This window comes from Mobula hypostoma, chromosome 6 (assembly GCF_963921235.1).
Source record: "Mobula hypostoma chromosome 6, sMobHyp1.1, whole genome shotgun sequence".
Classification (NCBI taxonomy): domain Eukaryota; kingdom Metazoa; phylum Chordata; class Chondrichthyes; order Myliobatiformes; family Myliobatidae; genus Mobula; species Mobula hypostoma.
In genome coordinates, this window is record NC_086102.1 from 100,792,578 (window position 1) to 100,810,621 (window position 18,044).

Genomic DNA, 18,044 nt, shown 5'->3' on the forward strand with positions numbered 1-18,044 from the left:
GGAAGGTTCAATGGTTAGGTATTAATATAGACGCCAGAGAGTGGTGGTGGATAACTGTTTGTCAGATTGGAGGTCGGTGACTAGTGGTGTGCCTCAGGGATCTGTACTGGGTCCAATGTTGTTTGTCATATACATTAATGATCTGGATGATGGGGTGGTAAATTGGATGAGTAAGTATGCAGATGATACTAAGAAAAGTGGAGTTGTTGTTAATGAAGTAGGTTTTCAAAGCTTGCAGAGAGATTTAGGCCAATTAGAAGAGTGGGCTGAAAGATGGCAGATGGAGTTTAATGCTGATAAATGTGAGGGGTTACATTTTGGTAGGACTAATCAAAATAGGACATAAATGGTAACAGAGGGATCTAGGAATAATGGTGCATAGTTCCCTGAAGGTGGAATCTCATGTGGATAGGATGGTGAAGAAAGCTTTTGGTATGCTGGCCTTTATAAATCAAAGCATTGAGTATAGGAGTTGGGATGTAATGTTCAAATTGTAATGTAAATTGTAATGTTCAAATTGGTGAGGCCAAATTTGGAGTATTGTGTACTGTTTTGGTCACCGAATTATAAGAAAGATGTCATCAAAATAGAGAGAGTACAGAGAAGATTTACTAGAATGTTACCTGGGTTTCATCACCTAAGTTACAGAAAAAGGTTGAACAAGTTGGGTCTTTATTCTTTGGAACGTAGAAGGTTGAGGGGGGACTTGATAGAGGTATTTAAAATTATGAGGGGGATAGATAGAGTTGACGTGGATAGGCTTTTTCCATTAAGAGTGGAGGAGATTCAAACAAGAGGACATGAGTTGAGAGTTAAAGGGCAAAAGTTTAGGGGTAACATGAGGGGGAACTTCTTTACTCAGAGAGTTGTAGCTGTGTGGAACGAGCTTCCAGCAGGAGTGGTTGAGGCAGGTTTGATGTTGTCGTTTAAAGTTAAATTGGATAGATATATGGACAGGAAAGGAATGGAGGGTTATGGGCTGAGTGCAGGTCAGTGGGACTAGGTGAGAGTAAGAGTTTGGCACGGACTAGAAGGGCCCAGATGGCCTGTTTCCGTGCTGTAATTGTTATATGGTTATATTCTCCTAATCTGTCCTCCTGTAGTCTCTTGGTTCCTGAGCACTATCTGCCTCTCCACCTATCTTCATATCATCTGCAAAATTGGCCACAAAGCCATCAATTTTGTCATCCAATCATTGACATTCAAGGGGCGATTGATAAGTTCATGGCCTAAGGTGGAAGGAGTCAATTTTAGAAAACCCAGCACATTTATTTTTCAACATAGTCCCCTCGTACAGTTACACACTTAGTCCAGCGGTCGTGGAGCATACGGATCTTGGACCTCCAAAAAGTGTCCAGAGATGGGTGATTGATAAATTCGTGGCCTAAGGTAGAAGGAGAAGAGTTATACAGCTCTCGTTACATACACATGCAGATCAACTCGTTGAGTGATTATGCAGAAAGTTTGAAGTTAATAACTCATCCCGTTCTACTGCAGGCCACGAACTTATCAATCATCCCTGATGCGTTATTAACTTCAAAGTTTCTGCATAATCGGTCACAGTTGAACTGCATGTCCATGTAACGAGAGCGAGCTGTATAACTCATCGAACTTATCAATCACCCCTGCTGTGGACATTTTCTGGTGGTCCAAGATCGGAATGCTCCACGACCGCTGGACTAACTGTGTAAATGTAGGAGGGGACCATGTTGAAAAATAAATGTGTTAGGCTTTCTAAAATTGACTCCTTCTACCTTAGACCACAAGCTAATCAATCACCCCTCGTACAATGTAAAAAGTGGTCCCAACACAGAATTCTGTGGAACACCACTGATCACTCCCTTTAAGCAATATACTTTTGAATTGACTTAGTGATCTACAGATTTCATGATCTTCTGAGGACAGTGGACTGAACCCTCAAGCAAGCAGACAAAGATACTTTGCCATGGCTGAAGAGAGGTAGGTTTCGGGGGCAGTCCAAGCCAGGCTGAAACACAGAGGAATGAGACCCTCTCTACCCAGCATCATGTTAGCAAATATGCAGTTCCTGGAGAACACGACTGAGGACCTGAGGACAAGGTTGACGTATCAAAAGGAAATGAGAAATTGTTGTGTTCTGTGTTTACTCAGAGTAAATCAGATACGGCGATCAGACCCAATGGTTTCTCAATACACAGGATGGACTGAACTGCTCTTTCCATCAAGGTAAAAGGCGGAGGCGTATGTTTCATGATAAACTCTCCGGTGCTCCGACATGATAGTTTTGTCGTACTTTTGTTCCCCTGACACGGAACACCTAATGATCAAGGCTTCACAGATTAGGGCAAAAAAGGGGTGGTTACGGAAGGCAGAGGAGCAGCATCGAGTCAGTGGACTGGGCCATGTTCAAGGACTCATCTGTGGTCTGAAAGAACACTGTGTTGTTACGGACGTTCTAAAAACAGTCGTAGAGTGTGTCCTCACAAATTAGTGACTTGCTAGGCCATTTGTGAGGGCAGGTAGGGGAGTGCGTCCAGAATCACATATTGGCTACACTGAGTAATGATGGTAGAATTCCTTCCATTAGGTTGTTTGTTAGTGAATCCAATAGTTTGCTATTGTTACTTGTGGCCATTACTAGTGACGGCATTATTCACAATTCATGTTATTCTGAATTTAAGTTCCATGGCTGCCATGATGAAATTTCAATTCAGGTGTTTGGATTGTCAGTCAAAAACTCTGGATTACTAGCCAAGTACATTAAACACTGCATTACCAGCATAACCTGCACAGGTCCATTCTCTTGTGTGCCTCAGTGCTAGACTTTAGCCTCCACCTATGTGCATAGATAAGCATAGTCTGCATACTGTAGTGCAATAGCTAAAGTTGGACTGACCTTAGTTCCAGGGAAGAGACGACATAGGTTAAACAGGTCTCCATTTGTTCTTCAGATCAGCTCCATTCTAGCAAGATGCTTATGCATGAGGCACAGCAAGAAGGATTGAGAGAAGTGTTGAGATGATGACATAACCTTACCTGTCACTGGTCTGTATTGAGGATGCATCAGTTGTGCACCTCTTTGTTAACATATAGCTTGTCTGCCATCATGCACACTTGATCGGTTGAATTGCCTAATTCTGCTCCTATATCTATGGTTTTATTCAGCATAAGTAAATTGTGACAGATTCTACTGACAGCTCACCCCAGTGTGAGGTTGATTGATTTACAGGCAGACTTTAATAAGATTATAGTAGTTGATACTGCTGTTGTATTTCTTTTGGAGTTGACTTGTGTCTTTTCTGACTAAGGTTGGATGGGCTCGTCTTTGTAGTTGGGTCTCAGATCTTCAACTACTGTGAAGAAGTAGCTGGGAGCCCTGACAATTGGATTTGACTCCTTTCTTGAAAGTGGTTATGATTACAGCATCTCTGAGGACTCCTGTCATTTGTCTCACTGTGATTCATATCCCTCTGCCTTTCCTATCCATGCACTTCTCAAAATCAACCTTCAAATGTTGTTAATGTACCACATCTCTGGCAGCTCGTTCCATATATGCACCACCCTGTTTGAAAGTTGTCCCGTGGATTCTTATTAAATCTCTCCCCTCTTACTTTAAACTGATGCCCACTAGTCCTTGATTCTTCAAACCCTGAAAAAGGCTGGGTGCATTCATGATGTCTACGGTGTTCTTGATTTTATGTGTCTCTATAAATTGACACTCCAACACATAAAGTGAGTCCAAGCTTTCCCTATAATCCAGTACCTTGAATTGTGATAACACTTTTTCTGCATCTGTATTTACTAAGGAAGCTAGCATGAAATCTATGAAATTGAGGGAATCAAGTAGTGAGACCATGGAAACTGTACAGATTGAAAAGGAGGAGGTGCTTGCTGTCTTGAGGAAAATTAAAGTGGATAAATCCCCGGGACCTGACAGAGTGTTCCCTTGGACCTTGAAGGAGACTAGTGTTGAAATTGCGGGGGCTCTGGCAGAAATATTTAAAATGTCGCTGTCTACGGGTGAAGTGCCGGAGGATTGGAGAGTGGCTCATGTTGTTCCGTTGTTTAAAAAAGGATCGAAAAGTAATCCGGGAAATTATAGGCCGGTGAGTTTAACATCAGTAGTAGGTAAGTTATTGGAGGGAGTACTAAGAGACAGAATCTACAAGCATTTGGATAGACAGGGACTTATTAGGGAGAGTCAACATGGCTTTGTGCGTGGTAGGTCATGTTTGACCAATCTGTTGGAGTTTTTCGAGGAGGTTACCAGGAAAGTGGATGAAGGGAAGGCAGTGGATATTGTCTATATGGACTTCAGTAAGGCCTTTGACAAGGTCCTGCATGGGAGGTTAGTTAGGAAAATTCAGTCGCTAGGTATACATGGAGAGGTGGTAAATTGGATTAGACACTGGCTCGATGGAAGAAGCCAGAGAGTAGTGGTAGAGAATTGCTTCTCTGAGTGGAGGCCTGTGACTAGTGGTGTGCCACAGGGATCAGTGCTGGGTCCATTGTTATTTGTCATCTATATCAATGATCTGGATGATAATGTGGTAAATTGGATCAGCAAGTTTGCTGATGATACAAAGATTGGAGGTGTAGTAGACAGTGAGGAAGGTTTTCAGAGCCTGCAGAGAGACTTGGACCAGCTGGAAAAATGGGCTGAAAAATGGCAGATGGAGTTTAATACTGACAAGTGTGAGGTATTGCACGTTGGAAGGACAAACCAACGTAGAACATACAGGGTTAATGGTAAGGCACTGAGGAGTGCAGTGGAACAGAGGGATCTGGAAATACAGATACAAAATTCCCTGAAAGTGTCCTCACAGGTATATAGGGTCGTAAAGAGAGCTTTTGGTACATTGGCCTTTATTAATCGAAGTATTGAGTATAAGAGCTGGAATGTTATGATGAGGTTGTATAAGGCATTGGTGAGGCCGAATCTGGAGAATTGTGTTCAGTTTTGGTCACCAAATTACAGGAAGGATATAAATAAGGTTGAAAGAGTGCAGAGAAGGTTTACAAGGATGTTGCCGGGACTTGAGAAACTCAGTTACAGAGAAAGGTTGAATAGGTTAGGACTTTATTCCCTGGAGCGAATGAGGGGAGATTTGATAGAGGTATATAAAATCATGATGGGTATAGATTGAGTGAATGCAAGCAGGCTTTTTCCACTGAGGCAAGGGGAGAAAAAAACCAGAGGACATGGTTTAAGGGTAAGGGGGGAAAAGTTTAAAGGGAACATTAGGGGGGGCTTCTTCACACAGAGAGTGGTGGGAGTATGGAATGAACTGCCAGACGAGGTGGTAAATGTGGGTTCTTTTTTAACATTTAAGAATAAATTGGACAGATACATGGATGGGAGGTGTATGGAGGGATATGGTCCGTGTGCAGGTCAGTGGGACTAGGCAGAAAATGGTTCGGCACAGTCAAGAAGGGCCAAAGGGCCTGTTTCTGTGCTGTAGTTTCTATGGTTCTATTTCCAGCTTAATGGCATCATTCCTATAAAACGGTGACCAAAGGTTTAAGTGCAGTCTTTTACAGCTTCACTGTAACATCCCACAAGGAGAAAATGAAGATTCCACGTTTCTAACGTTGGATTAAACTGAGATGGCTGGAGCTGTGAAGCAATTGGGGTGGCACGGTAGCATAGTGACTAGCACAACACTTTACAGTCCAGGTGATCCAAGTTCAATTCCCGTCGCTGCCTGTAAGGAGTTTGTACGTTCTCCCTGTGACAACATGGGTTTCCTCTGTGTGCTCTGGTTTCCTCCCACAGTCCAAAAAACATTAATGGTTGGTAGGTTAATTGTTCATTGTAAATTGTCGTGTGATTAGACTAGGATTAAATCAGGGGATTGCTGGGTGGTGGGGCTCGAAGGGCCGGAAGGGCCTATTCTGTGCTGTGTCTCAATAAATAAAACTGTTCTACTAATTCCACCACTGTACTGCCCCTATGTGGCTTGGCATCATTTGCTACCTTTCTCCTGAAGTATCTTGGGATATTTTATCACATTAAGTAAGGCATGCATTAGTCTTGCGAGACCATGGATCTGCGCCTGGGAAGTCTTCACTCTCCAGGGTGCAGGCCTGGGCAAGGTTGTATGGAAGACCGGCAGTTGCCCATGCTGCAAGTCTCCCCTCTCCACGACACCGAAGTTGTCCAAGGGAAGGGCAAGGGCCGATACAGCTTGGCACCAGTGTCGTCTCAGAGCACTGTGTGGTTAAGTGCCTTGATCAAGGACACAACACACAACACATTAAAGGTACTATATAAATGCAGTTGTTGTTATTTCTATCCTTTGTTAGTTTTACCCTACCAATGTGTTGCTACAATAGTAATCCTGCAAGATATACATTTATGTAAATAGGATACAAGAGGAACTGCAGATTCAGACTTTTGCTGTGTATATTTGGCTGAGGAATCATTGCTGTAAAGCTATCATCCTGAATTCCTCTAAGTCTGAATCCATCCTAAGGGTATCAAACATCTTGCATCTAAACAGTGGGGTGGTATAGTAGCTTAGTGGTTCGCATAATGTTATTACAGCACCAACGACCCAGATTCAGTTCTGCCGTTGTCTGTAAGGAGTTCATATATTCTCCCTGTGACCCCATGGCTTTCCTCTGGGTGCTCTGGTTTCCAAAGACATTCAGGTTACTAGGCTAATTGGTCACATGGGTGTAATTGGGCAGCACAGGCTCACGGGCTGGAAGGTCCTGTTACCGTGCTGTGTCTCTAAACAAAAGTAAAAATATAGTACTGGTCATTCGTAAAAATCCCAACAAATGATACATAAGACACATTGCAGTGAAGCAATATTTTTGTTTAATACAGTTTATAATAAATTATTGAACACATTTCAATTTCCATGGGAAATTACCATAATGTCTGCAAGATGTGGATTAAAAAAGTGCATTTCCCTCTTTATAATTCACTGAAGTTTATCTTTCTGATTACATTCCAGCTGTCACAGACCCATAACTGACCCTCTCTGTTGGCCAAATGTAGCTGATCCCTGCTCGCAGACTGCTCATACAGTGCGTGTAATGCTGCAGTTCATCGGCCCATGGAACCAGATAATTGTTTCAAGAACGCAGGGAAGGATACGGGAGGAAGGGAGGGATTGTGCGAAGCTGGGGAAGGGGGCTTGGAGTGGTAGTGCGGATGGCACAGGAGAGGGTGAGGACCATCGTTGGGTTCAGCATGCAACAAAGCCTTATTGCAAATCAAGATGAGTGCGTTGCTGGAAGAGACAGTGTATTACACAGAGAGGGTGCTGTAGTTGGTGCTTGTAATGGCATTAATACATCAGAATAATATACACTGGTGTACGCAGCACTCGCTGTTACCTTTACAAAATATAGAATTCTAATTCTCTGCTAAACTTGCAGTAATATTACAAATTCTCTAAAAAAAAAGGTGGTAGATTTGAAAGTGTTTCATCCTCCCCCACCAACACTCCCTTGCCCACACCCATATCCTCATCTACTACAGAGGGATGGTTTCACTTTACATGGTTATCGACCCGATGGACAGAACAGTCTCCTTACCTCTAGAGTCTGGGCTATACAGAGAGCAGCAATGGTTGGTCAAACAAATGCTGGCAAATGGACCAGCTTCACCTGCACTGGGTGAAAACTTGGCTTACTTTAACTGGGCAGGTGTGTAGTAATGTCACAGTGGTATAGACTGGGCCATCTGAGAGTGGTGTGTACATGTGCATGGGTGTATGTATATGTACATGGGTGTGTGTGTGAATGTATGTTTGTATATACGCATATGTGCATGGATATGTGTATGTATGTCTGTGTTTATGTACACGTATGCTTCTTCTGTCCATTACAAACTAGCCTTTGGCCCAACTAACATCAATAACTGACTGACAACTCTGGACACCAAGGGTATGGCACCAGCCAACATTTTGGCTGCATGGCCCCATAATTAGACACACCTCCAGTCAATCTGTTCTGCCACAAACGTGTAATTTCACAAAGTGAAAACTTGTCCTGTAAGGCCGGTCTACATAAAAGCGGGACAAATACAACCCGGAAAATCCCTATGCCATTAATTTACTTTCAGTCATTGGCAGGATGACACCGGGTATCATCCACAGACTATTAAGTAGTTACCAAAGACCTGCTCACCATTGCCCAGTTTGGGGTCTACCAGCAATACTTGGCTCCAAACCCCGTATCACTGCTTTGGTCTGCACATGGACAAGAGGCAGCATATGAATGTGCGAGGCACCCTGGTAAAACTGAAGTGAATGAGCAGTGACTGGAGTCACACATCATGCAAAGGAAGATGATAGATCAAACATCCCAGCCCCAGGACCTGAGTGCAGCTGTTCCTTGGGGATATGCCTCGGTCCAACCAACTTCATCATGAGAAACAGGGATCTCTGATGATGTACACTGCTATGGAACAGGTCAAATCTAAACGTATTGAGACCTGTTCAGGAACAGTCTGATACTTGGCAAATAACATTTGTACCAGGATTCCCATCCCCATCTAACCACTTCCCTTGACAGTTAATGGGATCATTATTAAACCTGGGGGATTACCACAGAACAAAGCTTAACTCGGACCAGCCACATAAATAACGACTGTCCAGAGGCTTAGTGAACAGAGGCAAAAGACACACCTCCCGACACTCCAAAGCCCTTCCACCATCTACAAGGCACAAGTCAGGAGCGTGATGGAATATTTCCCCATTCGCACAGACAGGTGCAAAGTCAACAGCACTTAAGAAACACAATACCGTCCAGTTCATAGCGGACCCTTTAATTGCCACCTAATCCACCATATATCTGCATTATGTACCATCAATAAAAGCACTAGTTACTTATGTAAACATCAATAGCAACTCCCAAAGCCCACAGTCCCTACAATCAACACACATCAAAGTTGCTGGTGAACGCAGCAGGCCAAGCAGCATCTGTAGGAAGAGGTGCAGTTGACGTTTCAGGCCGAGACCCTTCGTCAGGACTAACTGAAGGAAGAGTGAGTAAGGGATTTGAAAGTTGGAGGGGGAGGGGGAGATCCAAAATGATAGGAGAAGACAGGACGGGGAGGGATAGAGCCGAGAGCTGGACAGGTGATTGGCAAAAGGGGATATGAGAGGATCATGGGACAGGAGGTCCGGGAAGAAAGACAAGGTGGGGGGGACCCAGGGGATGGGCAAGAGGTATATTCAGAGAGACAGAGGGAGAAAAAAGAGAGTGAGAGAAAGAATGTGTGCATAAAAATAAGTAACAGATGGGGTACGAGGGGGAGGTGGGGCCTTAGCGGAAGTTAGAGAAGTCGATGTTCATGCCATCAGGTTGGAGGCTACCCAGACGGAATATAAGGTGTTGTTCCTCCAACCTGAGTGTGGCTTCATCTTTACAGTAGAGGAGGCCGTGGATAGACATGTCAGAATGGGATGTGGAATTAAAATGTGTGGCCACTGGGAGATCCTGCTTTCTCTGGCGGACAGAGCGTAGATGTTCAGCAAAGCGGTCTCCCAGTCTGCGTCGGGTCTCGCCAATATATAAAAGGCCACATTGGGAGCACCGGATGCAGTATATCACCCCAGTCGACTCACAGGTGAAGTGTTGCCTCACCTGGAAGGACTGTTTGGGGCCCTGAATGGTGGTAAGGGAGGAAGTGTAAGGGCATGTGTAGCACTTGTTCTGCTTACACAGGTAAGTGCCAGGAGGGAGATCAGTGGGGAGGGATGGGGGGGGGGGACGAATGGACAAGGGAGTTGTGTAGGGAGCGATCCCTGCGGAAGGCAGAGAGAGGGGGGGAGGGAAAGATGAGCTTAGTGGTGGGATCCCGTTGGAGGTGGCGGAAGTTACAGAGAATAATATATTGGACCCGGAGGCTGGTGGGGTGGTAGGTGAGGACCAGGGGAACCCTATTCCTAGTGGGGTGGCGGGAGGATGGAGTGAGAGCAGATGTACGTGAAATGGGGGAGATGCGTTTAAGAGCAGAGTTGATAGTGGAGCAAGGGAAGCCCCTTTCTTTAAAAAAGGAAGACATCTAATCAAATGTCCCTACAATCAAATAGAACAGAATGATTGAAACAGTAACCAACTACTTTTCCCCCCTCCCAATATTTTCATTATGCACCCTCTATAAAAGCTCTCAAGTTACTTGCTCAGCATATGCCAATAGCACTCCCAACACCCACGGTCCCTATAAGGGGATTGAAACAGTAACCAGCTGTTCCCCCTCCACGTAGCAGTTCACCTTGAAGTGAAATAATATTTTAGCATCACTCGATCCAAATCCTGGAAATTCTGACAGCAGTAACGAGGGAGTCAGAGTTGACGGTTCAAGAAGGCAGTCGCTAAAGTATAACAGTGGGGATAGGGCATTAACAATTAAAGAGGGCTATACCAACAACGCCTAGCCTATGTCTTGTGAGGGAATCATCTGTATTCGCGTATATGGATCTCTGCATCAGTGTGCGTCTGTGTGTGTGTGTATACATAGGTGCCAGTCAATCCTTGTGTGGGTATAACTATTATATACATTCATACAATCTGAAGGAGCAATTCAGTGGGTTAAGCAGCATCTATGGAGGAAGAACCCTAACCCTAACCCAACCAAGCACAGTCCACTGCCAAGAAGGCCCACCAATGCCTTTACTTCCTGAGAAAACTAAAGAAATTTGGCCTGTCCCCTAAAACCCTCACTAATTTTTATAGATGCACTGTAGAAAGCATTCTTCTAGGGTGCATCACAACCTGGTATGGAAGTTGGTATCCAAAACCGGAAGAAGCTGCAGAAGATAGTGAACATGGCGCAGCACACCACACAAACCAATCTTCCGTCCTTGGACTCACTTTACACCGCACGCTGTCACAGCAGTGCTGCCAAGATAATCAATGCACCCATCCAACACACTTTTTGTCCCTCTTCCCTCCTGACCCGGATCTGGGCCGTACCCTCCAGATATCCAGACCTGCCTCTTGGTTTTTTTGCACTACCTTACTTTCCATTTTTCTATTTTCTATTTATGATTTATAATTTAAATTTTTAATATTTACTATCGATTTGTAATCCAAGGAGCGGGAAGTGCAGAATCAAATATCGCTGTGATGATTGTACGTTCTAGTATCAATTGTTTGGCGACAGTAAAGTATAAAGTATAAATTGTCGACGTTTCAGTCAAAACCTGCATCAAGACTGTGAGCGGCGTGGGCCACAGCGTGTTGTAGATATTGATGTCAGTATTCTAATTAGATCCTGTAAACAGTGTGATTTATGTAGTCTAAATATTGTATATAGGTTTCTGTTGTGATATTGTTGTCATAGAGTGAATGCTACAGAAACAGGCCCTTCAGCCTATCTAGTTTGTGCTGAACTGTTATTCTGCCTAGTCTTTATCAATCCACACCTGGACCATAGCCCTCAATAGCCCAAACATTCAAACTTCTTTTTAATGTTGCAAACAAAAACGTATCCACCTTTCCACTGGCAGCTTGCTCCATCCTCTGAGTGAAGATGTTCCCCCTCAGCTTCCTCTTTAATATTTCACCTTTCACTGAAAAAACTTGGTATGTAAATGACTTGGCAGAGAGATGAGCCCAGTGGTACAGAGAGAGGAGAGTTGAGACAAGAGTTCGAGGTGTTTGGTGGACTGAAGAGGAGGATAAAATGACAGGCAGGTTTTGTCAGATTAGGTAGGGATGGGCTGGAGTTGGGAAAATGGCAGATGGAGGCAGAAAGAAAGAGAACATTTTATCAAGAGGTAAATTGAGCAAGAAGGGGAAGGTGAAGTTTGAAGACAGCTGATGGAGAGAGATAAGCAGGAACACAAAGGGCTATCAGAGCATGAAACTGATTGTAAAGTAGGAGATAATGACCATCTTCCCCCCCTACTCTCAGGCTACATCCACACTAGACCAGACAATTTTGAAGACGCTGGTTTCACGTAAAAACAATAGGCGTCCACACCAGGCATTTATGAAAATACCTCTGTCCACATTAAAACGGGTATTTGGGCAAATCTCCTCCTACTGGGCATGCGCAGGACACATCTACAGAAAACAAGCGAAGAGGAAACGGTATACTATTTCCATTTCTGCTGTGGCATTGCGCTATTTCCATTTGTCAAAAACTAGAGTACCTACAACAACAGTGAAAGAAAGTTTTCAACAATGTCTTCGAGGAATACAAAGAAAACCTCCGCTGGAAAAAGCAGTCCGGACTTCTTTGTTTGGACAGATGATGAAGTCGAGCTGCTTCTGTGAGTTACAAATGACTACAAAGTCAGCAAAGCAGTGGAGAATGTGGACTGGGAGTCGTGCCAAACCAAATACAACGACATCCTCGACCGCTATAAAGAACGCTATATGCGTTCAAGAAAACAATGAAATGCCGTGCTGTCACCACCATCTGTCATGACAGCGTTTTTAAAAAGCTCCGGTTACCCCGTACACACTACACCGCCCAACCAGTGTTTCCAGATTTACACACTCTGGACAGCATTTTAGAAAAGCTCTGTTTTTGGGGGAGGAAAACACCGTTTCAGTGTGGACAGAGGGTCAAAACAAAGAGAAAAAGCTTCGGTCACAGATTTATCCGGTCTAGTGTGGATGTAGCCTCAGTCTTGGTGCAGTTTTGACCTGTAACATCAACAACTTTTTCTCACAGCAGATAAGAGTTCGGTGGTGGGGGTGATATCATTAAAATCTAATGGATATTGAAAGTCCAGGTTAGAAAAGACGTGGAGAGGATTCATAGGAGGCCCAGCCTCTTTTACGCAGAGATGAGGAGGAATTTCTTCAGACGGTGGTGAATCTGTGCATTTCATTATCAATGAGAGCTGTGGAGGCCAAGTCATTGGCTGTCTTTAAGGCAGAGATTGATAGGTTCCTGATTGGTAAGGGGATTAAAGGTTACAGGGAGAAGATGTGAGAATGTGGTTGAAGAAAAAGCCATGATTGATTGATTGAATGGTGGAGCAGACCCAATGGGCCGAATGTCCTAATTCTGCTCTTATGTCTTATGATCTTCAAGTCTCTTTTAGTGTTAATGAGTGGTTAATGGTCAGCATTGACCCAATGGGCTGAAGGGCATCTTTCCTTGCTGTTTCTCTTTAAGATTCTTTGTCAAGCATTTAAAGCAAGCATTTAAAGATCGCATGAATGAACAATTGTTCATCCTAGTTCGGCAAAAGAATAAATCAAGGAAGGTAGTGCATCCGTGGCTGACAAGGGAAATTAGGGATAGTATCAATTCCAAAGAAGAAGCATACAAATTAGCCAGAAAAAGTGGCTCACCTGAGGACTGGGAGAAATTCAGAGTCCAGCAGAGGAGGACAAAGGGCTTAATTAGGAAGGGGAAAAAAAATTATGAGAGAAAACTGGCAGGGAACATAAAAACTGACTGTAAAAGCTTTTATAGATATGTGAAAAGAAAAAGATTGGTTAAGACAAATGTAGGTCCCCTACAGACAGAAACAAGTGAATTGATGATGGGGAGCAAGGACATGGCAGACCAATTGAATAACTACTTTGGTTCTGTCTTCACTAAGGAGGACATAAATAATCTTCCGGAAATAGTAGGGGACCGAGGGTCCAGTGAGATGGAGGAACTGAGGGAAATATATGTTAGTAGGGAACTGGTGTTAGGTAAATTGAAGGGATTAAAGGCAGATAAATCCCCAGGGCCAGATGGTCTGCATCCCAGAGTGCTTAAGGAAGTAGCCCAAGAAATAGTGGATGCATTAGTGATAATTTTTCAAAACTCTTTAGATTCTGGACCAGTTCCTGAGGATTGGAGGGTGGCTAATGTAACTCCACTTTTTAAAAAAGGAGGGAGAGAGAAACCGAGGAATTATAGACCAGTTAGCCTGACATCGGTGGTGGGGAAAATGCTAGAGTCAGTTATCAAAGATGTGATAACAGCACATTTGGAAAGCAGTGAAATCATCGGACAAAGTCAGCATGGATTTGTGAAAGGAAAATCATGTCTGATGAATCTCATAGAATTTTTTGAGGATGTAACTAGTAGAGTGGATAGGGGAGAACCAGTGGATGTGGTATATTTGGATTTTCAAAAGGCTTTTGACAAGGTCCCACACAGGAGATTAGTGTACAAACTTAAAGCACACGGTATTGGGGGTAAGGTATTGATGTGGATAGAGAATTGGTTGGCAGACAGGAAGCAAAGAGTTGGGAATAAACGGGACCTTTTCAGAATGGAAGGCAGTGACTAGTGGGGTACCGCAAGGCTCAGCGCTGGGACCACAGTTGTTTACAATATATAATAATGACTTAGATGAGGGAATTAAATGCAGCATCTCCAAGTTTGCGGATGACACGAAGCTGGGTGGCAGTGTTAGCTGTGAGGAAGATGCTAAGAGGATGCAGGGTGACTTGGATAGGTTAGGTGAGTGGGCAAATTCATGGCAGATGCAATTTAATGTGGATAAATGTGAGGTTATCCACTTTGGTGGCAAAAACAGGAAAACAGATTATTATCTGAATGGTGGCCGATTAGGAAAAGGGGAGGTGCAACGAGACCTGGGTGTCATTATACACCAGTCATTGAGAGTGGGCATGCAGGTACAGCAGGCGGTGAAAAAGGCGAATGGTATGCTGGCATTCATAGCAAGAGGATTCGAGTACAGGAGCAGGGAGGTACTACTGCAGTTGTACCAGGCCTTGGTGAGACCACACCTGGAGTACTGTGTGCAGTTTTGGTCCCCTAATCTGAGGAAAGACATCCTTGCCATAGAGGGAGTACAAAGAAGGTTCACCAGATTGATTCCTGGGATGGCAGGACTTTCATAAGATGAAAGACTGGATCGACTAGGCTTATACTCGTTGGAATTTAGAAGATTGAGGGGGAATCTTATTGAAACATATAAAATCCTAAAGGGATTGGACAGGCTAGATGCAGGAAGATTGTTCCCAATGTTGGGGGAAGTCCAGAATGAGGGGTCGCAGTTTGAGGATAAAGGGGAAGCCTTTTAGGACCGAGATTAGGAAAAACTTCTTCACACAGAGAGTGGTGAATCTGTGGAATTCTCTGCCACAGGAAACAGTTGAGGCCAGTTCATTGTCTATATTTAAGAGGGAGTTAGATATGGCCCTTGTGGCTAAAGGGATCGGGGGTTTGGGGGAAAGGCTGGTACAGGGTTCTGAGTTGGATGATCAGCCATGATCATACTGAATGGCAGTGCAGGCTCGAAGGGCCGAATGGCCTACTCCTGCACCTATTTTCTATGTTTCTATGTGTACCTTAGTGATGCCCTGATGCAGGTTTTAGACCCAAAACAGTGACAATTTCTCTCCCCCCACAGATGCTGCTCGGCTCACTGAGTTCCTTCAGCAGATTGTTTGTTGTTCCTGATTCCAGCATTAAGTATACAAATCTGTGTTGATGCCTCTGTGTGTGAGTGTAGATATGTGGGCTTGTGTCTGTGAGTATGTGTTGGTCTTGCCACATTAAGTTACCGGAAGGCTTAGTATTCGGTGTACTTTTGCAGCTTATATGACAGAAGGAGGGGAGTCTTCTCCAATGGGATTCCACCCTACCCAGAGTGGTCATGGACCTGTTGCCTTCATCATATGGAATCAAGCAGGGTGGTGAAGATGATGATAAAGATCAGCAGTGAACTCACAATTAGAAACTCACGCTTGCGGGGCAGCACGATCTCCACATACCCTAGCTAATTTTGTGTATCTGTGTTGGTTGGGGAAGGGTGAGGGGTGTATTTGAGAAGTGCGCCACCTGGTGTCCTGTTGGGGTCGATAACATCGCTCAGCTGTTGTTTTAAAGCTGCAGGCCCTCAGTCCATCCCTCCTTATCACGAAAATGACAACGGCTTTCTGAGCATCTGATGACCAGAGTTCTTTATGACCGTGCTTGTTGTCGCTAACTGCTGTCCGGACCCTCGTTCAGGAAATACGTGGACATCTCACCCTTGCCTTTGACCTTAACCAAGCCCCGGTACTCCAAGCGATAGCTTTCAGCTGACAGGACTTGGTACATATCTGTAGTCACCTAGAAAAAGCAACAAACCGAAGGTTATACAAGTTGTTATAGGACAGATGCACACAGTTCAAAGTAATTTTGTTATCAATCTTTATGCTCAAAAGGGAACTGAACTTAGGGAAAGGCAGGGGAATGAAGTTTACATTGTTCAAATTTAAGTTCATGTTTATTGTCATTTCAACCGTACATATGTATTCCGCCAAATTAAACAATGTTCCTCTGGACCAAGGTGCACAACACAATACATATTAACTCACACATAACACATAAAGTAATATTACCACAAATATATTAACAAATAATAAGATGCATTTATGACACAAGTTAAAATGTAAACACTATAACACCCTGCTGGCTTCCTTGTGTGTTGGCAGGAAGTTCAGTAGTCTCACAGCCTGGGGGAAGAATCAGCTTCCCATCTTAACAGCTCTTTGTTCAAAATTGTTCAGAATGTTCAAAGTTCAAATTAAATCTATTATCAAATTACATATATATATATATATATATATATATATATATACTGTAGGTTTCCAAGTGCTACCTTGAGACACATTTTCCTGTAAGCATTTACAGGGAAAAAGAAATACAAAACTGTACACAAAGACTGACAAACAACCAATTTGCAAAAGAAGGGAAACTGCAAATAAAAAAAAACATAGTATGAATTGTAAAGGGATCTTGAAAGCAAGTCTGTAGGTTGCAGAATCAGTTCAAAGTAGGGGTGAATGGAGGTGTTCACACTGGTTCAGGAGCCTGAAAGTTGTAGTGTAATAATTGTTCCTGAAACTGGTGTGGGGCCCAAAGGCTTCTGTACCTCTTACCCAATGGTAGTAGTGAGAAAGTGGGCATGGCTTAAATGGTGGGGTCCTTGATAATAATACCCTATGACAGGCTGCTGTTTATAGACTACAGCTCTCTGTTCAACACAATCATACCCTTAGTTCTAATCAACAGGCTCCAAAACCTGTACCTGAGCCTCTGTACCTTTCTCTGCAACTGAATCCTTGACTTCCTCACCTGGAGTCCACAGTCTGTGCGGATGGGAAATAGCATCTCCTCTTCGCTGACAGTCAACACTGGCATACCTCAAGGGTACGTGCTTAGCCCACAGTTCAACTCCCTCTACATCCATAACCGTGTGGCTAGGCACAACTCAAACATCATCTATAAATTTGTCTATGACATAACTATTATTGGCAGAATTTCCAATAGTGAGGAGGAAGCATACAGGATTGAGAGAGTTTGAGTAACAGCCTTGCACTCAACGTCAGTAAGACCTAGGAATTCATTGTAGACTTCTGGAAGGGGAGGTTTAGAGAAGACAAAGCAGTCGTCATCGAGGCATCAGCGGTGAGCAGTTTCAAGTTCCAGGGTGTCAACATCGCTAAAGGTCTATCCTGGGCCCGGCATACTGATACAATTACGAAGAAGGCATGACAGCGGCTACATTTCATTAGGGGTTTGAGGAGAATGTGTACGTTACCCATGACACTCACAAATTTCCACACATGTACTGTGGAGAGCATTAAAACTGGTTGCTTTACCGTCTGGCATGGAGGGACCACTGCACAATCGGAAAAAGCTGCAGAAAATTGTAAAAGCTCCATCATAGGCACTAGCCTCCTTCAAAAGATGATACCTCACCAAGGCGGCATCCGTCATTAAGGACCCCCATCACTCAAGACATGCCCTCTTCTCATTGCTAACATTAATGAGGTGGTACAGGAGCCTGAAGAAACATACTCAACGGCTTCTTCACTTCTGTCATCAGACTTCTGAATGGACAGTGAACCCATGAACACCACCTCAGTTTGCTCCCCCTCTCTTTTTGCACTACCTACATTCAATTTAATTTTATATATGTGTGTGTGTGTGTGTGTGTGTGCACATGCGAGAAAGAGTATACACACACACATGCATAAATCAATATATAATTGTAATATATAGGTTTATTATTATGCATTTCAATGTCCTGCAATGTTCTACAACATATGCCACTAATATTAAGCCTGATTCTGATTCTGATTTTGATGATGGATGCTGCTTTCCTGTGACAGCACTCCAT

The 18,044-nt window shown here is 43.7% G+C and overlaps 1 protein-coding gene across 2 annotated transcripts in view; it reads right to left on the reverse strand.

Moving 5' to 3' along the window:
- Positions 1-15,845: 15,845 nt before the first annotated feature.
- The window catches only part of adcy5 (adenylate cyclase 5), a 395,092-nt gene continuing 392,893 nt past the window's right edge, over positions 15,846-18,044 (reverse strand). For both annotated transcript variants that reach the window (XM_063051336.1, XM_063051335.1), the window contains one exon: positions 15,846-15,988. In XM_063051336.1, the coding sequence (XP_062907406.1) occupies positions 15,860-15,988 (129 nt within the window). In that variant the 3' untranslated portion in view covers positions 15,846-15,859. The remainder of the gene's footprint in view (positions 15,989-18,044) is intronic.